Source organism: Eurytemora carolleeae, unplaced genomic scaffold (assembly GCF_000591075.1).
Source record: "Eurytemora carolleeae unplaced genomic scaffold, Eaff_2.0 scaffold618, whole genome shotgun sequence".
Lineage (NCBI taxonomy): Eukaryota > Metazoa > Arthropoda > Copepoda > Calanoida > Temoridae > Eurytemora > Eurytemora carolleeae.
The window spans coordinates 151,482-172,914 of NW_019396572.1; the positions used below are offsets into that span (position 1 = coordinate 151,482).

Here is a 21,433-nt window from a genome sequence, read left to right on the forward strand (position 1 = left end):
AATGAACCGAATATTCTAACATAATGAGTGGGGACAAACTAATTGATGATGTCAGTATTGCAAACACACAAAGGAGAGGAGGGAAAAGAAAATCCAGTGAGAAGGATAAGAATGATAAAATGAAAGATGCAGGATTAGGAGACAGCAGTGTGAGGTCTGCTACTTTCAATATGATTACCCAGGTATATACCTGTCTGTACTCTGCTGTATGTTGGAAAGGTAGATGAATGTTAGAGAAGGTTGATTGTTGATGCTGATTGAGCTTAGTTTTGTTTAGATAAGTTTCCGAGTGATAACATTTATCCTAAATGCCTTTGTTCTCCGCCATATTAGCAGGTGAGACCTTACTTCTCAGCTTAAAAGTTACAGTATCATCAGTAAACAATACAAAACTTATTATACCATTTAAAACATTCATTAGAAATTATTATGTCTGCCATTAAAATATTTAGAGATGTGATGGGCCTGATCAACGTGAGACTAAATTTGTTGGACGATACTATTCTCTTCCTTAGTAGAGAAGCTTTTAGATTGGCATGTTTGGGACATAGGGGCAAAGTGAGTTGGTTTAGATATAATTTAAGAAAAAAGTTAAAAAGTTCATTTTTAAACAAGTAGATTTGGAATAACAAAACATATGAACATTGAATAATGATCAGGAGGGTTGGGATGGAGTTCTGAATCTAATGTGGTGTTGTGTCCCTCTATCTATTGTTTGGTCGACTGTGTTGGGTTGGGTTTGGGTAAATATTCTCTCCTCGCCTCCAGAGGATCTCAAACAACAGTAAGTCAATACAAAAAATACTTCAAACAATTTATAATTTTTAAAGTTCAACTTTTATCCATCATATATTAAAAAACTATTCATAATATTTATATATACCCGGAATTTTTTTCCATACCACTTTTGGAGCAGGTGAACCCTATACTATTTATAATACAACAGAAGCATAAGGACTTTTTAAGGTATGAGACGGCTGTGATACTAGTTTCCTTTAGTGGAATAATACAAATGTTTGCTGAAGTGCCCTGGCTCATAGCTCAAATATTTCTTTTCGTAAGGTAGGTGTTATGGGGGGGGGGGCGAGGGTTAGGTATAATTAGTATCACACTGTAATTTGGCTTTCTAAAAGATTGATTGGCATAAACTTCATTTTAATTGATAACCCCTGTAATGCAGATCCAATTATGCAATTGGCATTTTAACCTTAGTTTTTATTATGCTGTGTTGTTGGAAGTTTATTTTTAGTATAGTATAGTATGTAATGTATAACAATCGTAGTAAAACTGAAATCGTTGAAAATCCTGTCTGAGCTTTCTTAACTGGAGTGTTTAGTTTCTTGAAAAATCATTTCATATTATCAGTAAATTAATTTTTGTTTAAATTAATATTTATTTCATCAACGAATGTCAAGGTTACGTGTAATAATGGATTTTATCTGGATGCTAACTCGAGTTCTCTTCTTGGTGATTGCTGTTTCCTTGTACCCAGATAATGTGGTTTATATTTGGGCTGTTGGCCACTTCATTGCGGGTCTACTTTATGTCCTCGGTATTAACTCATTTTTTTTAACAATAAACAGAGTAATTTGTAATTTGAATGTAAATCATGCTTTACATTTGGAGAGTATTTGATACAGTGAAGTGGCGCAACTAGGAGGGAGGGGGGCGAACCTGATTTTACCCCCCTTAGCATTTTTTCCCCCCCCCCCCCCCTCGACCATGGCACTATTAATTATGATTTTTGATTTTGGGAGCAATTTAAAACAAATCTGGGATTGTGGATAACTTTTTATTAAATTTTACAAATTAAGAAAAAAATGCCTACATTTTTTTGCGCGCTTCGCGCAAACATTCATAATAGAATTTCCTGCTATTTTCTCTTCTTAAATTTGAAGAAACTCATTCATACTTAATTTATCCTCTCTCTCAAAAAAAACTATATATATACACTTGTTACTTCTTATGGGTATTACAAAACATGACATTAAACGGTAAAGAAAACTGACGATCAAGAAATTACATACATGCATATTGTGATAGAAGAATATCAAGAAAAAATGAGGATTATATTGGTCTATCAGGAATTTTTTAGGCTTAAAGAGAAGAAAAGGGGTATAGCCCTCTCACTGGAAAAAAGGGTAATGGGGCTACCAGATTATGGACAGATGAAAGGAAGTAACAAAGTACTTGCAGGAACTACTTACTGCAGACTACACAAACCGAAAACAAAGGGACTTTATAGTGGACAAAAAGGACTAATGGATGAAAAAAAAAATTTGCTGTAGATTGTAAAAGGGGACTTTATACAGCATACACTTACACATAGTGAATATGATTAAGCCAGAGACTAACTGACGCTAAGAAACACAAAAAAAGATATACTATTAAAATTGAGAAAACACTAAAACTCAGAAGAAAAAATGTTCTGTTGCGCTTCGCGCACCATTTCAACGAATTGACTCATCGTTCATTTTACAGCTGTTCTAAGTATAAATTTTTTAAAAAGACAACAAGCAATAGGATATTAGAAAAATCGATTTGCATTGAAGTGAAAACTGAGCCAAATCTGCATGCAACGAAATTCCGTTTCTTTTCGACTTCAAACCCTTAAAAAATCACTTTATTTTTAAAACAATTTATACACGGGGTACTAGCCCACCCGTAACCCCCCCCCCCCCCCCAAAAAAAAAAAACATTGAAAAATTGAATAATCTCCCCCCCTTACAAAAGTGCTAGTTGCGCCACTGATTTGATAAATACTTATTATCATCTTTTCTTAAAATTACTTTTACAGTCCAAAAGACATTTTATTTACATGCAAGATAGTTGAACAATATAATATATTAATATCATAATATTTTCAGGTTACTATTTTGCTTTCTTCTTAATCTTGAAGTTCGGAAATAAAGATCCCCACGCTAAATGTTCTCATTCCTCTGCCTTACCTTTCAACAGTTTACGACAGTTTTTTCCGACATTCGACAAGACAACCTTTCCAGTTAACCAGGAATACAGGTTAATTAATTATATTCAGTTAGTATAATGCAGGCCACAAGTACGTTGTACAGGTACAGTACATTACAGTATTTTGCAGTTGCTGGTACGATATAGTACAGTACCAGCTGAAAGGAAAGATACGATAAAATAGAAGAACATGGTAGATGATAGAAAAATATCAACTACAAGTTAACTGTATTTAAATGCGAATATTGACAAAGTATATTTTTATTCTATATTGTTGCCGATCCGGATCATTGTTTGTTTCTTAAGTGCTCTGAAATTGTGTACTTGTGTTCTGAACTTGTGAAATATACAGGCGCGTAACCGTAAGCTTTCTGGCTCAAGGATTGATGAAGCAGGTTCTAACAGAGGGAGAAAGATACTTGATGACATTCCTCAACCTTCTCTCTCTTAGTCAGCAAGGAATATATGACGTGGTTTCCAACCTTGGTTCTTTAGCAGCCAGGTTCGTTTATGTTATATTTTGTCGTCTTAGGATTAAAAGTTTACCATAATTATTATTATTTTATTAATATTGTAATATAATTATTTTTTTAAATTGTAGAATTTTCATAACATTTATTTATTTATTTATACAAGACGATAATGAAAATTATTTCTAGGGCTGACTACAAAAGTAGATCTAAAATCAATTATTTTTTAAAATTGTAGAATTTTTATAACATTTATTTTTCAGATTTATATTTCGACCAATAGAAGAAAGCTGTTATTTATTCTTCAGTCAACAGGTGAAATTTAAACTCAAATTGAAGTAATTATAATTTTTGCACCTTAAACTCTAAATTTGAAGTAATAAAATTTGCCAAATTTCTGATGAGAAAATAAGAAAGTTGTGTAGGAAATGGTTAAATTATCTTTTAATGCGGTTTGAATGGTTTTAATCATTTTAAAAATAAATTTGGCTTGTCTGTCTGTCTGTCTGTCTGTCTGTCTGTTTGTATCCAATAAACGTCAAAACGGCTGAACCGATCGGGCCCAAATTTTTTGTGGGACCTCACGTGACCACAGGGAAGGTTTATGAATGATCAAAATTTCAAATATTTGTCTCCATCAAAATTCGATCTCCATTAAATTTTTTAAAATTTTGAAAATCCACGAAATTTTTTGTAAAAATCCGCGAATTATTTTTGTTTTGTTTTACGATGTACACAAAGAGAACATGTTCACAATTAATATAGAAGATGGGCGCGAAGCGCCCTCTAAGGCTAGTCATTTTAAAATTGAGTATAAGATTTATTTAAATAATAAGTATAAATAGTAATAATTTCATTTAACAATCACATATTTGTAAAACATGAATATAATTAATGAATAATGATACATAATATTATTATTATGATAAAATAATCGTTAAAAGAAGGGAATTTGAATTTTAAGTTTATATACATTTATTTTAGATTTACTTCATAAATTTTCTTGCTCAGTGGGTTCGAGGAAAGGATTGGAAGGATCAGGATGAAGATATGCGTCAGAAAGTGGAGCAAGGTCTCTTCAGAGTACTTAGGAAACCACTTTGCAAAATATTTCCACCAAAGTTATAGGGGCGTATTGGAGGTACACTGTATAGCCTTTTTTCCTACCCTGCACCCCCTTTTACTTAACCTTGCCCTCCCCCTTCACGTCTAAATTATCTGTCCCCCACTACCCCACTGCTCCCCCAAAATCCATTATCCAACACTGCTCCCTCTGTTCCCAAAGAAATTATCATAAAATAGACAAATTGCTAATTGAAAAGAAAAGTTTAATATATTTGACGTAGGGCTAGGGGAGGCGTAGGGGGTTCAAGCTCACCCCCCCCCCTTGCCGCGCCGCAGTACACCTATGCAAAGTTAAATTAGAACGAAAACTTATTTTACATATATATTCAAATTGGTATTATTATAGATTGATGGTTCTACTTGGTCTTGTTATATTTACTTTTGGGTTTTCCTATTCCGACCTTTTACTCAGAATTTATGGAGGACCACATCTAGCAGTGGACGGTGGGACTGCACTTCTCAGAGCTCAATGTCTTCTCATCTTTTTTCTTGCTGTTAATGGTGTGACGGAATGCTTTGTGCGGTCCGTCATGACGGAACAGGAGATCAACATGTTTAATAAGAAGCTTGTGTTCCTGTCTTGTAGTTATCTTCTTCTTACCTGGGCGATGACCAGCTCTATGGGCGTGCTAGGATTAGTGGGGGCTAACTGCGTCAATATGGGGATACGCATTTATTTCTCTATTGAAATTATTCAGAAAACATTCGCCAACTTGGATCCATCGCCTATTCAAGGTATTAAAGAATGAATTTAAAATCTTTCAATTGCTTTAATTTGTTTGGAAAGTTTCGTCAAGTGCTTAGGACCCAGAATTTTGGCTTCATGGTTTGATTTAATTTTCTGTTCTTAAACCAAGTTCTGAACTGTTGATAAAAGAGAGATTATTAAAATTTTAAACCAAGTTCTGAACTGTTGATAAAAGAGAGATTATTAAAATGTCCCTATCTATGAATGGTTGATCAAGTTTTGGCATATAATATGCGAAAATAAAAGAAAAGCAATAATTTAAAATTATTCTTTTCTTCAAGAAATCAGTAAATCTTAAAGAAATGTTCATGACACGGATCCGCATCAAAATGAAATGGATCCTAAGCACTGTTTGAATCAATATTATTTTGTAAATATTTAGGAGTTTATAGACTTTTAACGAAGTGTTATTTTATTAAGTATCATCTCCGTTAGATTGATGTATCAACACTTTTTTCGTTTCGTTTTTTTGTTAACAAGGATCGAATAATTTATATCCCAGTACTAACATAATCGGCAGTAAAGGTGAAAAAGAGTACAGCATTTACAAGTCTAGTCGCTTCATTCTTATGAACAAGTTTTTTCTGTCCTGGGTTTTGTGAAATCACAACTATTGGAATGAGAACAAATAATTTTCATTGATTTATTTGCAGGCTTGTTCCCTGAAAATGATATGCTGTATATTCTGCTCTGCTCTGGTACCTGCTGTCAACTCTCAGAGCAGTATATATACGCTTGGAGTCCTGCAGTTCATTTTCTTCTCGGAGCTTTACTTTTCTTTGTAGTTGTGGCTTCAGTTGTCATCAAAGAAGATTTTATTCTCTCATTCCTTGTAGAAAAATATAGAAACATAAAACTTAAAATTAAAAAAGAATAAAGTTGGTCCATGGATGTGACTTAATAAAGGCTGCCTCCCAAGTCACTTATTCCAAGCAGATAATTTTCCAAATATTTATTATTTTTAGAGTAGTTAATCCCAAATTGTTTATTCTTATATTGTTTTCCCTTCATACCAATTCAGGTTGAAAAGGAAAGATTTTGAGAGTTAATCAATAATCATGTATGCTGCTTTGGTAAACAAAAAATTAGCCTTATGTACGTTTAGAAAGTCGCCTTAATGAAAACGTGACTTGGAAAACACTTCTGGGAAAAACGTAACTTACCTCACATTAAAAAGAAGTATAATCTGTGATAATATCTTTTTGTTTTATATTTACACGCCAGTATGATGTTTGACCGTTTTACTTATTTATACATTTAAAAAGATGAAAAATTCGTAAAATCTATCAAGATGAGAGTTACTTTATTTGTCGTTAATTTTGAATGTTTTTCAGAGAAAACATCATATATAAAAGCAGAATTTTGAGACTTAAGAGTTACTGCTAACACTAGCTCTGAGGTAATTCCACGAAATCAATTTTAACTTAACCTAGATTCTGAACCTAATTTTGAAAGAGTTTCACATCTCGAGTTCGACCCCTATTTCACTAAATGTCGGGTTGTCTCTTTATAATCATAATTTCTAGTTCCACCTTAGATTTTTTTTTTGCGCAATGGCCTCAATTGTTGTTTATTTTTATTTCATTATAGATAAGTTAATCAAAGATCTAAGAATTTAACAAAATTTGGAGAAAAAACTTTACTAAATTTAAAGAAAGAAGCTGGATAAAAAATTTTATTTTATTATTTTAGATCGTGTTCAGCTAGTTCAAACTCCTCTATTTTTAATAGCCTTTTCTGAAAAACTTGCATGTGGAGAAGAGTTGAACTTTTTTTTGAAGATTTAGAAGCTTCTATTAGATTTTTAAGAGTCCATAAATGGGTTTGAGAATTAAGAAATCATTTTTAACTTCATTTATTTATCGCAGGAGGAAAAAGAGAAAGACTTTTCGATAAAGTTTGCTTTTTAGGAACACTTTCCTGACTGGGAGTGAGATATGAATTAGTATTGCAACTTTCAATAAATTATAACCCAAATCTTATAGTCTTATCATCTTTTTATCAAGTGTAGACCATATTTTAAATGTGAATAGTCAGTTTTAGTTATACAATTATAACAATGCTTTTCTTAAGGAATGGAAAGATCAAGACCAGATCCTTGGCCTGATTATGAATACAGATCCAACTCTGAAAGTTTTGAATCCGGATTAGACCGAAGTAGGCCCAGATCTAGATATGAGGGCAGCCGATCAAGATCAAGATATGAACAAAGTCCCCCAAGGGAAAGATCTGAATACGAGACAAGGAGAAGTTATGATTTCAGTCCAAGGAGAGACGACAGGGAAACTGGGGCTGGTTACAGGTTGGAGAGATCCCAGAGTAGGTATGAGAACAGAGAAGAGAACATTCTTAGTATGTCTCCAAGATATAGAGAGGAGGAGGATTTTACCCGCCAAACAGGTAGAAGAGAAGAATATTATTTTGAAGAAAGAACTGATCGTAGAAATCGAATTGCTGAAGATTTTGATAATAGAGAAAATGATGGATATTCGGCCAGGTTTCCAAATTCTTCTAGATATCAAGACGTTGAAGATGTATCGCATAGATCCAGCTATGTAGATAGGATCACAGGACCCCTACGAAGTAACAAATTTGTTTCCCCTCCTAGAAGAATAGTATATGAAGAGTCTAAAACAAATCCCTTTGATCGACTAGGACCCAAGGCGGAAGTGTCTGATGATGAATTTTACAGCACAGACAGAATAGATGATAATCTCTGTGAGAGTTCTAGATTTGGTAATTTACACAGTTCTTGGACAGAACATAAACCAAATTTAGATATAAATTATAGAATTTTTAGCAGAGACAGAGATAATGAGTACAGTGGAGATCACATTACACAACCTTCTTATGCTGAAGCATTTTCCAGAGAAAATTACATGGAAGACTTTGAAACATTTCCCCAGCAAACAGTTTCCATGGTCAGACAAGAATTCCAGGAAAGACAAACTGCTTCACCAGTACAAGATTTTTATCCTGAAAGGGATGTTTCAGTTGGCAGACAATATTCCCAGTTCAGACATGCCTTCTCATCCTCAACAAGTACATCAGAATCAGAAGCTACAAGAAGAAATATTCAGGACAAATCAGACTTTCCAGGAGGAAGTAGGCAAGTTGGAGGAACATATGATGAATGGGAACAGTCTCCTTGTAAAGATAGACTCAAATCAGTCAGAGATTCTCAAGAACTCATGCGAGATCGAGGGGGAAATAGAAAACTAGACAGGGGAGAATTTTCATTAAGAAGAGGCGAAGAAGCTAAAAGGCGAAATTCATATGGAGGAAGAGAACAAGCAGCAAGAATTGGAAAGTTTGAGGGTAGCAAACATGTAGAAAGAATGGATTATCCGACCGCGAGAAAGCAGATTGAAGAAAGAGAACAACAAGAAATAAAAAGAGACTATCCAGAAAATATTGAACCTTTGAAAAGAAGGGATGGACTAGATCAAGAAAGATACCGTAATCAACGTTCTGTAGATCATCAAAACAGATTCTCATCACCTTTGCCAAAAATATCCATGTCAGAAGACAAAGTTCCAGGCACTAAAAGAAAATTGTCCTCAGATTTAAGTCGTTCTACTTCTAGGGGTCGTTCAGAAGCTATTAAAGAAAGAAGAGGCAACCAAGACAAAACAAAATCATCTGGAAGAAGTTCTTCAGACAGAAAATATCATCTGGGAAAAAGAGTATCTTCAGGATCAATAGGTTTAAAGGGTGAAAAATATTTCTTTTTGTTTAAAGGTCAATTTTAATCTACATATTTGTTCACAATTTTACAGAGGTAAAAAAATATTCCATCTCTGATCTCTTATCAGGGTCCATAAATAACTGCCTAACCTTGCAGTGGCACCCACATGACTAATTTAGGTTGTTAGTTTCACTAAAAACTACCCTACACATTTTTTTGTATGAGAGTATAGGATTAGCCGATTTCAAATCATTTTTAAAACAAATTTGATGAATAGCCTTTTTTGAGAAAATGGGGTTTTAAATATTGGTCAAAAGGGATCCTAGTTTGCCAGGACTGAAAACTACAGAAAGGTGATAAAGTTTGCAGTAAAAATTACCAAAATAGACTCAAAATATTTTTTATTTTATAAATAGTCAGTTTTCTTATGTTTGCCCCATATTTTACAGTTTTCATCACATTTAAATTGAGTTAAATTTTTAAAAAGGAAGTAGACCCAAAATATTTTTTATTCTAAAGGAAGTTGGTTATCTAACATTAATCTCTCCGGATTATGTTTTCAGTGATATGTAAAATATCATGATTAAAAACATGGTTCTTGCTTGCATGATAATCTTATGAGGAAAAAAACTTAAAAATTGAAATTCTTAATTTTTTATTTAAACCCTATAGATTAGATGATTATCACCGTTTGCAGTTTTCAGTCCTGGCAAAATAAGATAAATTTTTTAGATTTAATTCAATTCAAATGTGATGAAAACAGTAGAAAAGGGCCAAACATAAGAAAACTGACTATTTATAAAATGAAAAATATTTTGAGTCTATTTTGGTAATTTTTACTGCAAACTTTATAGATTTCGATGATTATCACCTTTTTGCAGTTTTCAGCCCTGGCAAACTAGGATTCTTTTTGGCCAATATTTCAAACCCCATTTTCTCAAAAACGGCTATTCATCAAATTTGTTTAAAACATGTTTTAAAATCTGTTAATTCATACTTTCAATTCCAAAAAGAAATGTGTGGGGTAATTTTTAGTGAAACTTAAAACCTAAATTTGTCATGTGTGACAAGAGTTATTATTTTTTTCAGTTATAAACTGTATTTTCAAGATATTCTTTGTTAACAAGATAAGTATTTTAATATTACAGACACAGCTTCAAAGTAAAGTTTAAACTTCAACCTTTAATGCCCCCGACTTTGGGTGCCACTGAAAAAAAATTCCCATGTGTGCGATACATTTTATAGGAATCATTAGGGTAAAACTAGCTCAAATAAGAAATTTCAGCATTTTAAAATTATTTTCTAAAGTGGTACCATTCTGGAAATCCTTTAACTTGGTTTAAACGATATTTGACAATTTTTTTTGATTTTTTTGTTTTTTGGTGGTCAAATATTTAGAAAAAGGTGAAAAATTTCATCTTCTTTGGGGAGTGGTTAGAGCAAATTTTTTTTCAGACTAAGCGTAATCCTATTTGAAAATATTTTGACGTTCAGAAATGGTCTAAACAATATTTTATTGACAAGTGGGTCCCCAAATTTTGTGAATTTTCATCAAAGTCGTAAGACATGTTTTATCCAAAAAAATCAAAGCCTTAAACCCATGAAAGTTATATCTGATGTTCCTATCTCGAGAAACTGATTTACAACTTTGTCAAATTTATACGAAAATTCAGGAAATGAGCAACCAATCTGAAAACGATGATATCCCAGAGAAAGTTAATTGTAACTTAGGTTTACTCCAATTCTAATTTTATATTTGTTATTTCTATTTTTTATAGACTTAATTCATAATATTATTTATACGTCCGTATTGCTTGACCAGAAATTCCACCAATGGCAGTGCAGTAAAGTGGTCACGTGATACAGGTGGAGACACATGACCAGTATACTGCCCTGCCATTGGTGATATTTGTTCACGTGATTTAAGTTTTAAGATTTTCTAAATTTTACATATATGAACTTTTGTATAATTTTAACACAGTTTTATATCAATTTCTCGTGACAACAGGAACATCAGATAATACTTTAATGGGTCGCGATCAAGAGCTAAAGTGATTAGCTTTCAGCCTATACCCCCTTTCATTTTTCCTTTACAGTCCCTTTAAGTGAACTATATAATTGCCCAATTACTGCCTAAAAAAGACTTTTTGAAGTAAAATCAGTAAAAATTACATCAAAAAACTTTTTCGGGTTGCATTTTGACAGTCAGGCAGTTGACATAGGGGTTTGATTTTTTGCTATAATAAGTTTCATGCCTGTTTAAGAAAAATAAAAAATTTGGAGACCATAACATAAACTGTTAAAAAAATATCGTAAAAAACCCAGAAGAAGCAGATTAAAGTCTTGAAATGAAATTTTTGTTTAATTTAAGACCTGTGAATGCACTTCATTTCTGCAATTTCTTAAAAATTGATTTGCTAAAAACTCCCTAAGTGACATTTTCTAAAAATTGAGAAAATAACTCAGTAGCCTGCATATAAACATAATCCAAAGAAAAAGTTTAGGTGTTTTGACTTGAAACCTGATGGTCCATTTTCAGCAGTGTGCTCAACTCCTCTTGCTTGGCCAAATGATACAACCTGTAAAAAATTGTTTTTCATAAAAAGATGCCCTTTGATGTCTTAATAACTATGCGAAAAACCTTTTTATGCGTTGCTAAACTTGTTATCTAAAATGTCCAAAGCTCAGCCGTCTTAAAAGTATTCAACATTTGTTTTTTACTGTGCAATCTTAATATCAATGGGCATCTTTTTATGAAAAACATTTTTTTTAAGTTGCATCATTTGGCCTAGCAAAAGGAGTTGAGGAGAAAATTGCACCAGATACGGTTTTTTAAATGGATTTTTTGGCCAATACCTTTCACATTTCCCTCTCAACTTGTCAATAAAACATTTTTTAGGTCATTTCTGATCTATCAAAATATTTTCAAATAGGGTTTAGTTATGAAAAAAAAATCAAAATTGTCAAATATCGTTTTAACCAAGTTGAAGGATTTCCATAATGGTATCACTCTTTAATATCCCTTGAAGATTGACAGAGTTAACCCTATTTAGCCGAGAATGGTTTAATGCTTGCTAAAATATTTGTCGCAAATCTGGGAATTTTTTTTCAGGGGCACAATACCCCTTCCCCCCCCCCCCCCCTCTTCACGTTGAAGGTAGTGAACTGAAGAAAATATATTCTGTAAAATCAACATTTTATTTTAACCCTATTCTGACTGAGAATTTAAATTCTCTGGGTCAAGTGCTTTTCAAAACATTTTATAATTTGTAGCATTTACACAATTTTTGTTTTTGCACATTTTTTACTAAATAACTAGATTTTGCAATAAATATTTGGATTTATGCAAATTTGGTATTGTTTTGCAGATTATTGTAAAAATGTATCAAATGTTGTAGATTAATATCATAATAAGAAAATAGAAGGGGGAGGTCAAATGGGTAAACCAGACATTGTCAGAGTAGGGTTAATTTCTAAGAGTTTGTTCACATTTTCACCGTAAGTATTCTGTAGGGAAAAGAAAGAACAATGAAGCTCCTAGATCCTCTATGATGGACTTAACTGATTCAAGAAGATTATCGAGAACTTCTTTTCAACCATCTGATTCCAGAAACTCAACCTCAACCAGAAGAGCCAACTCGCCAAATAAAGTTGAAAATGTCTCAGTGAAGAAGAAAAAAATGGATGAAGCAGACAAATTGAGACTATTGCTTTTAGAAGAGGAGTTGAAAAGGACCAAAGAAAAATTGATGAAAACCGAAATGAAGGAGAATAAGGACATGCTCGTATCAAGAAGGGATGTCCAGTTAGATAAACATCAAATAGATAAACCTAAGCTACCATCAAAGCTATATGAAACAGAGTGTTTTGTTGTGCTTGTGCAAGACATGACTGAGTGTGGAATTGTAGAGATGGTAGGAGGAGATGGAACACATGTATATGCATTTTTTTATAAACATGATGCTATAACTAGCCAGGATGGCAATGATAAAATGTCTGTCAAGTTTCCAATTGGATTAAAACTGAAAGCAAATGCTTGGCTTGTAAATGAAGATAATAAGATACCATATATCATTGCACGTTTGTGGTCACCTGATATTATTCTTCCAAGCTCAATTATGTCCAAGATCAACAACATAGAACCTGAACAGAGTATAATGAGAATGTACACATCATTGAGCCCAGATCTTTCATGGAAACTACCCACCAACAGATGTCTGCCACGAAACAGGGATGAAATTGTTATGTATGAAGACCACATTAAAGCTTCTAAATCTGATGATTCATCTTTTAGAAGAAGAAACTTGAGCAGTGATGTTGATGTTGTCATAATTCCAGACATAATCAGAACAAACCTGTTGAATTCTCCTCCTAAAATTTCGCCAATAAATAGGGAAACACATATTGTAAACTTTGAAGAAGAGGCGCGAAAAAAACTTATGTTATTATCTGCTCATTCCTATACTGGTAGAAATAGTAATATTCAACAAAATAAGAAAGAAACTGAAGAAGTCTCAAAAAGTAATTTTGCAAAAGGTACACATTCTTGTCCTCCGCCTCCCTCAAGTCATTTTTTCAATCAGGCTATAAGCACCAATCTTCAACAAATTGAAGCTATGAAAACTGAAGCATCTGGAAATATGACTGCTGATAGCACAAAGTTATGCCCTCCACCTCCATCAGGTCATTGTTTTACCTACCAGGATAAGAGTACCAATTTCCAACAAAACATAAAGGTAACAGAAGTATTTGGAAATTTGCCTGAAAAACAAGTCAAAGTACAGCCACCACCTTCACAAGGTCATAACATTTTTTATGATGATGAAAAAAATAATATGCATCACAATGTGGCAGTTACAGGAGTATATGGAAACGTGTCTGCTGACAGTGATGGATTATGCCCTCCACCTCCCCCTGGTCATTTTTTTACCCATCAGGAGAAAACTAGTAACTTTCAATCAAATATGGAGGCAACTAATAAATTTGTAAATATTCCTGCAAATAGTGCCAATGTCCAAATATGTCCTCAACCTCCCCAGGGACATATTTTTACCCATCAGGATGAAGGTACATATACCCAGCAAAATATGCAGAAAACAAAAGAATTTAGAAACATGTCTGTAGGGAATGCTGAGTTTGGCACTCAATTCCCACCTCCACATCTGGTTAAAGGCATTACATATAAAGAAAATATGCAGAAAACAGAAGAATCCATAAATAGTGTTGTGACTAATGTAGTGTTTTGTCCTTCAAAATCATCAGGTCAATTTAAGACAGAACAGAAAGATCTGACAAATACAACTTATCATAATTCTCTCTCAGCCAACACCAATTACACTTGTTTAAATTCTGTGTTTACACAGTCTCAGGTTGCAAAACAAGCTTTTCCAACCAGACAGGGATCTATGATTGCTCTTCATGAAAAACCTTCACCTCAGTCTTCACATGTTCAATATTCTGTACCACTAACATCACCATCACTTGGTGAAGAATCAGAATATCAAGAAAGTTACCTTAACTATGAAGCTGGCAAAAACCAATCCTCAGATTATGCCAATCTTCAGTTAGCTCCATGTTTTGGTAAACCTTTGCCCACAACTTTATTGGAAAAGAGTCATCATACATCTCCACATCATAAAAGTGAATTAAACACTGAAGATATCCCAATATTTGGCAAACAAATGCCTAAGAGTGCAATAAAGACAAGTTTTCATTTTCCATCAAGATCAATTGCAGCAGAAAAAATGTTTGAAGAAACTCTGTCTGATAATTCTTTGAAAGTATCCATGCATTTAAAGAAATTGTCAAAAGTTAGATCAAGTGAAATTTTTCTTGACAATGACAACAGTGACATTGAAACTCCAGAAGATGAGACTGAAGTTCTTTTTGGAAAACCAATTAATGATAAGGATAAATATGAACAATTTACCCTGAAAGTTGATTCATATATATCTAATATTGGAATTTTAAAAATTTCTTCATCCCAAAAGGTAATATTCCATGCCAATCAGGTTTGGGTGAAGCAGCCTTGTTCTATTAGAGCTTATTGTCCTTTTTTGGAGATATTCCCATTAGACTGTTTAGAAAAAGAAATTCCAATTGGAACTCAAGTTCGTTGCCTTGCCTTAAAAGTTTCCAAGACATACTATCAAGCAGTTGCCTTATGGAAAGAAAACAACCATGATTTTCCTCCCAGAGCTTTAGAAATAGCAAGGGACTCAAAGAGTGAACTTAAGCAAGTCTTTGATGAGTTTGTATTCCCTACTGGTTCCAAATATTGTGGTGATATTGGTGAGCCAAGGCCATATCTGAAGGGATATATTCAGGATTACATAACTTATGAACTTGGCATCATAAAAGTTAACTATGGTGAAGCAGACAACCGTTATGATAGTGCTTTGTTCCACCTCAACCAAGTTTGGACAGCATGCAAAAGAGGTGGATTTTCAATCTTGAAGGATTCTATTCACAAAAGCCCCCCCAATCTCTGCTTACCTGTTGGAACAGAAGTTTGCTTTGTTTACAGAGATTTACCATGTGAATCTAGTCATTTAAAGTTTCAAGCTTATGCAGTTTGGAAAAACACTGATAATTTCAAACTTCCAAGGCAGATTGGATCTATATTCAACGAATACACTGCTTATTATTCTGAGAAAAGAAATCAAGAGAACCTTATTGTTGATTTGAATTGCAAGCATGACTTATTAAAACAGCACTCTAAACTGTATTCTCCAAATCCTTATGTGATCCCTGTAGTCCTTAATGGACTTCCAGAAAACTGGGTTGCTGTGATCTCAGATTTATATAATTGTGGTTTTGGATTGATCAAGATTTCACATTTAGAACCAGGAAAAGACCTGTCTGCTGCACTGAAGTTAGATGTACCTGATCTTTATTGTGTTTTTCACTATTCAACCTTTTTTCTGAAAAATGGAAAATGTTGTTCTAATAAAGACAAAAATCTGATCAGACAAGGTGATCATGTGAACTTAATAGCAAGGTCTATTATTCCTGAGCAGTCAAGTGCTTCTATTTTAAGAGTGGTCAAGGCCCATATGCAATTTGGTTCTAAGTTGCCATACATCAGTATGCAAGCTATAGTTGTCGTTCATGAATCCTCTGAACAGTCTTATTATAGCCTTCCAGATAATGTCCCTCAACCTGTTGTAATGAACATGAAGCCCATCTCATTTAATTCAGATCAGAATAATACCCAAGTTTACATGAACATCAATCTGATGGACACCCTAAAAACTCAACTGTACAAACAAATACTTCTGAATGGTCTTTTCAAGAAAAGAGTTATTTTGACAGGGGTAGATAATTTTATGAGGAATTTTGAACTAAACCCTGTTATAGAGCCTTGTGACCGTGACAAGTTGTATCAAGAATTAGACACTAACAGGACCAGAGACTTGATATTTGGAGCTTTTAGGCAACATGTTAGTTATGGAAATTTTAATTTCCCAGCTCTTCTGCAGGATGTGTCATGCCAAATTGCACACATTTCATTTCATTATCGGTATCAACCAACTGAAGGCATTCTTTCTATAGATCTGGATGGAACAAAGGTTCAAGCTTATGTAGAATTTGCTAACTTGAAATTAGCAGGTTTAAATGCATTGCCTCCACTTAGAATAGAGGAAATAGCTCCAGTTTATATGAATCTTGAGTTTAAATGTGTTGCCCATCTTGTTACTACAGTTGGATGTGTTCAGTATGTTTGCACCAACATTTATTCTAAGCATCACAAGTTTCAAGGGCCCCTTCCTGCTGTAAGTCCAGCAAAGTTATGCAATTATCAGTCTGCCATGAAAAGATTGTGTCCAAATGATCCTGTTTCTGCTTGTGTTACACAGACAGGTTCACTGAATATTGGTAAACCTGCAGGACCTGTAATTGAGTCTAGCGATTTTAGACAGACCTCAACGTGTAATATTTCCCAGTCTCAAAACTGTATTACTGACATAAAAAAGTTAGGCACTGTAAACACAGGAAAATATGATTCTTCGCCTCCTCATCACCACCTTGTAGATAAACCTCTTACTAATGATTCAGAAGCACTGAAGATTTTTGGGCAACAATTTCCTAGCAAAGAAATCTTTCCAAGAAGCTCCCACACTTGTAATTTGCCAATGTCCTCTACTTTAAAGAAACCAGTACAGTCGCCAGAAGATTATGATCCAGAGTCTGTGTATGATTCAGACTATGAATATTCTGAAACTCCAAACGAAGGGGCTCTAAACAAAGAAAAAAAATATGAAGACCTTACAGAATTTGAAAGACAAGTACATGATAAAAAAAAGACAAAAAAAGAGGAATTTCTACAGATGAAGAGAAAAGTCCGTTGGGCTAAACTTGTGTTACAAATTGAGGTAAAAAAGATTATGAGAAGTCCAAACAATTTTATTTGTACCACATGTGGATTTGAAGGGGGACTATCTGAAGCAGAAAAACATCTGAAAGAGGACATTCATTGGGATAACATGTTTGATGTTTATTGTAAAGAACTTGATACTGTTAAACCACAAACATTTGGAAATCAGAAAAGATTGATTGAAAATAACAAGAGCAAGCCCAAACCTCTGAATGTGTTTCAAAATAGTAGTGATGACGACTGTCTTGAGGGTGTTCTGGTTTCAGAGCCTGAGAATTCTTCAGTACAATCAACTCTAGATGTGAAAGTTAATAAATCCATCAAGTTTAAGCTTCAGTTTAAAGGCAATGATACTGAAAAAAGTGAATGCTTGAGAACAACATCTAGTATGCCTTCTCCTATCACAGCCTTTACAAATACTGGATCCAATATATTATTGCAAAAGACAGAAGCTAATATCTCTAACATCAATGTTAAGTGCTCATCAATTCAAGATGGTGGATTCACAGATGAACCTAAACAAGTAAGTGACGCCTTCAACATTTCAAAATCTCCACTTGTAAATTTTGAACTACCTGAGATTTACATGTTCACTGAAACTAAACTGTCAGAGATGGGAAACTTTCAAGGTAAAAATTCTCTGCTGAAGAAAGTTGGGGACTGTTTAGAAGGAGATGCTCAAACCTTAATAAAGTCAGAATTCTCTAATGTTGAAAAGAATATACTCAAAATTACTAATCAAGCTCATTATGTTTGCACGAAGATGAGCTACTTGGAGAAAGAGCTACAAAGTTCTAGAGTTCACTACAATGAGTGGTTTTGTAAATATTGTGGAATTTGTTCTGAAGGTCAGGAAATGGAGAAACATTTGAAGTCAAATTATCATTGGACAAAGGTAATAATTACAGCCTCTGGTCAAAACCAAATGAGTAAGTCATTGAAAACTGATTCTGATATAATTGAAGATGTGTTTGGCAGAGTAAGTTTGGTCCTAAACGAGGTAGTTGCCATCGTCTCATTTAGACATGAAAATTCTTCCCTTCATGCTGTATTGGATATTTCTGGAATAAATAATACTTCCAGCAGTAGAATCATTACATCAAAATCGGACAACATGCTTACAGTGCTTAAGAAAGGCTATCCTGTACGCATGAATTTATGCTGCTCTTGGAAGACGTCTCATAAGTTTTGGTACTATGCTACAGCAGCCCACATTGGAGATCAAGCTGATTGGAAACACCCACTTCCTAAACCTGAAACTGTGCAGTCAATAAAAGAGAATAAAATTAGAGAACCCATTTACATTGCTTCTACAAGCTTTGTCAAGGCCAATGAAGAACTGTTGATCAAGAAACTCTCTAGTTCTTATCCTGAGTATCTTTTCAACCAGTTGGTGAAAATTGTTTTAATATCTGATGATTATTGCTTGGGTGAGATAGAGAACATTGACAATGCACCTTTCTGTGTTATTACAAGAGCTCTGATAAAAAATAACAGTAATAATGGTGACATCAAGAAAGGGGAACTGTTCAAGATTGGGGCTTATTTATTGGATCATGAGTCTCAAGCACCTTATTTATGCCATGATTTCTACCCTTATTCAAACAGCAAATGCATTGAGCCAATAAGACATGCAGAACTAAAGCAGAAACAAATTGACGTTTTCTCTTCAATCATAGCTAGCTCTTCATTTGTTCAGCACAAAGATTTGAGAAGGTAATGTTTCTATAGATTTGTATTTTATATGAAAGCAATATTCGAGGAAGAATACTATGAATTATGTTTGACTTTCTTTAAGGATCTACAAATTATTCGTACATATTAAGGCTTTTTTCAAATTTGATTTCTTTTGAAACTGACATATCGTAAAAATGTATTAAAATGTCAATTGTCATTCAAAAATGTAAATGCACTTCACAATTTATATTTTTTAAAAAGATTTCTCAATTGTATATTTAATTAATTAAAAAAGAATATTCTTAGCCAGTGAAAACTCTATATGGTACTCTATTTCAAGCTATAAGGCTGTTCTTCAGTTCTAAGTTTGGGTTTAGGGGGTTGGAGGAGGCCGAGGACCCATAAGAGTCTGATTTGATTTGATTTTTTTTGCAGATGATATTGCCCGCTCGGTGAAACAGATCAATAATGGTATATGATTTTAGAAAATTAGTAAATTTTTTTTTAAGTTATCACTTATTGATTTAACCTTATCCCTGCTGGGGTACTTGAGAACCAGGATACGCTGGGGGGGGGCATTTAACCCCCCCCCTTTTCTGAATCGCATGTTTGATTTCCAAATATGAAAAATTGATTTTTTTGCAAGATATTGTTATATAGGAGAAATGTTTGCCAAAAAAAATGTCCAAAAAATGATTGAATATACATTTTTGAAAAGCACTTGACCATGTTATTCTAAATATGCAAAACTCTAAGCTAAATTTTAATTAACCTGATGTGTTTTTACGAAAATCTAAAAATGTGCAAATATCTTTTGATGCAAATAATTTTCAAAAATTTCTAATACACTAAGAATTGTCAAAATCTGACAAATATAAGTGGGTCAAAACAAAGATTTAGTATGTTACAGGAAAAAGTAGTCATTCAGATAGTGTGCCTATTCATTCAAGCAGTTTGTATAAAAGCCCGGTTTGAGACCTAAAAGGAGAGCTATGGGTACTTACGAAAAGTCAGAAAATTTCAACAGCCTGAGTCTAATACTTTTTGAGTTAGGTAAAAAACTACAGGGGGGGGTCAANAGGAATAGGGTTTAGGTTATCTGGTCATCAATGACTTGTTATCAGAAAAAAAATAATGGTAATACAGGGCTTTACAGTTTTAACTCAAAGGGATGTAGACGTAATTTCTAGTGACTCGTCATTCATAGATGGGTAATTCCTATACACAACGTGCGTAGCATTTTTCCCCTTTTTCTGTGTTACAGAAGCTATGGTGATTACAAGTTTACAAGCTTGAAAAGGGAAAATTTTCCCACATTATTAGCTGGTAAATGCCGGCCGCAGTTCTTCTTCTTCTTCTTCTGTGTTGATTCTCAGCAGTCCCGGTGGGACCATTATGAGAATTTCTGCCAGGCAATTAACTGTTCAGGACTTCTGCAAGGCTGGATTTAGATAGCAGCAACAGTTCTTGTGCATAGATACTCATCATATCGGGATTTGAACATGTTGATAGAGGTTGAACTTTTGACATGGGCTGGTAGTTTGTTCCATATATCTGGTACTCTGATACTAAAGAAATTCCTTCTGATTTCAGTCCTTGAAAAAGAGGATTCAAGGTTTGCTGGATCAGCATTCAACCTTGTTCTTCTGGTCTGGTTGATTTGTTTGAACCAGGTAGATGAGTCAACCCTGTCAAACCCATTTAGGATTTTGTAAGTTGCGATCATGTCCGTTTTTATTCTACGATCTTTTAGAGAGAGTAGTTTCAGTTCTTGAAGCCGATCCTCGTAATCTTAGCTTCTCAGCCCAGAAACCATGCGTACAGCTCTTTGTTGAATATGTTCGAGACAGTTTATATCTGCTTGGGTCCAGGGTGACCATGCTGGAGAACAAAATTCAAGGTGAGGTCTAACATATTGCTTGTAGAGGTTTATAAATACATGTCGGTCCCTGTAGTGGAATGCTTTTGTTATCATTCCTAGAGCAGCATTGGCCTTCCTGGCTGCTTCAGAGCATTGTTTAGAGGGTTTTAAATTGTTGCTAATTGTTACACCAATGTCACGTTCTGTATCAGACTCTGATAGTTTTTCACCATTCATAAAATACTCTGCTTTTGAATTATTTCGTCCAATATGCATAACCTTGCATTTTTTAACATTGAAGAGCATTCCCCATCTAGAGGCCCAACTACAAATTTGGTTTAGACATTCTTGGAGATCAGCTCTGTCTTTGTCATTGATAATTGTTTGCCCTAACTTTGTATCATCAGCGAATTTTTTGATTAGCTTGATCAGGGTAGCAGCTCCATCTATATCATTAATGAATATTAAGAAGGCTAGTGGTCCTAGAACTAAAGAGTTAATCTTTGTTAACAAGATAAGT

General features: G+C 33.9%; 3 protein-coding genes across 8 annotated transcripts in view; all 3 read left to right on the forward strand.

The window, feature by feature from the left end:
- The first annotated feature begins 2 nt into the window (after positions 1 to 2).
- On the forward strand, positions 3 to 6,583 carry LOC111705697 (protein RFT1 homolog). 3 transcript variants are annotated; one of them, XM_023478334.1, is made up of 12 exons: positions 3 to 182; positions 278 to 336; positions 453 to 558; positions 660 to 784; positions 967 to 1,062; positions 1,416 to 1,552; positions 2,868 to 3,018; positions 3,320 to 3,469; positions 3,701 to 3,752; positions 4,422 to 4,528; positions 4,909 to 5,297; positions 5,964 to 6,583. In XM_023478334.1, the coding sequence occupies exons 1-12, from the start codon at positions 24 to 26 to the stop codon at positions 6,185 to 6,187; spliced, it is 1,755 nt and encodes a 584-aa protein (XP_023334102.1). In that variant the 5' UTR covers positions 3 to 23; the 3' UTR covers positions 6,188 to 6,583. The 3 variants fall into 3 exon arrangements, with proteins under 3 accessions (XP_023334102.1, XP_023334103.1, XP_023334105.1); XM_023478335.1 differs by having other exon boundaries at positions 4,449 to 4,528; XM_023478337.1 differs by having other exon boundaries at positions 128 to 219.
- A 44-nt stretch (positions 6,584 to 6,627) lies between these two features.
- The window catches only part of LOC111705691 (uncharacterized), a 16,917-nt gene continuing 2,111 nt past the window's right edge, over positions 6,628 to 21,433 (forward strand). Inside the window, exons 1-5 of one of the 4 annotated variants that reach the window (XM_023478320.1) lie at positions 6,628 to 6,709; positions 7,384 to 9,024; positions 12,512 to 19,091; positions 19,488 to 19,523; positions 20,806 to 21,408. In XM_023478320.1, coding sequence (XP_023334088.1) covers positions 7,386 to 9,024; positions 12,512 to 19,091; positions 19,488 to 19,491 — 8,223 coding nt within the window. In that variant the 5' untranslated portion in view covers positions 6,628 to 6,709; positions 7,384 to 7,385 and the 3' untranslated portion in view covers positions 19,492 to 19,523; positions 20,806 to 21,408. Of the gene's footprint in view, positions 6,710 to 7,383; positions 9,025 to 12,511; positions 19,092 to 19,487; positions 19,524 to 20,805; positions 21,409 to 21,433 lie in introns of those variants that run through there. The other 3 variants (XM_023478319.1, XM_023478318.1, XM_023478321.1) reach the window with 3 other exon arrangements.
- The window catches only part of LOC111705701 (hexosaminidase D), a 20,540-nt gene continuing 18,512 nt past the window's right edge, over positions 19,406 to 21,433 (forward strand). Inside the window, exon 1 of the mRNA XM_023478342.1 lies at positions 19,406 to 19,417. The gene's annotated coding sequence lies outside the window, so the exon portion shown is untranslated. The remainder of the gene's footprint in view (positions 19,418 to 21,433) is intronic.

Excerpts from the sequence above, each read along its gene's own strand:
- LOC111705697 (XM_023478334.1), top strand. The coding sequence starts at position 24 with ATGAGTGGGGACAAACTAATTGATGATGTCAGTATTGCAAACACACAA. Across the intron at positions 785-966 it reads CCAGAGGATCTCAAACAACA|GTATGAGACGGCTGTGATAC; the intron begins GTAAGTCAATAC and ends GGACTTTTTAAG. Across the intron at positions 1,553-2,867 it reads GGGTCTACTTTATGTCCTCG|GTTACTATTTTGCTTTCTTC; the intron begins GTATTAACTCAT and ends TAATATTTTCAG.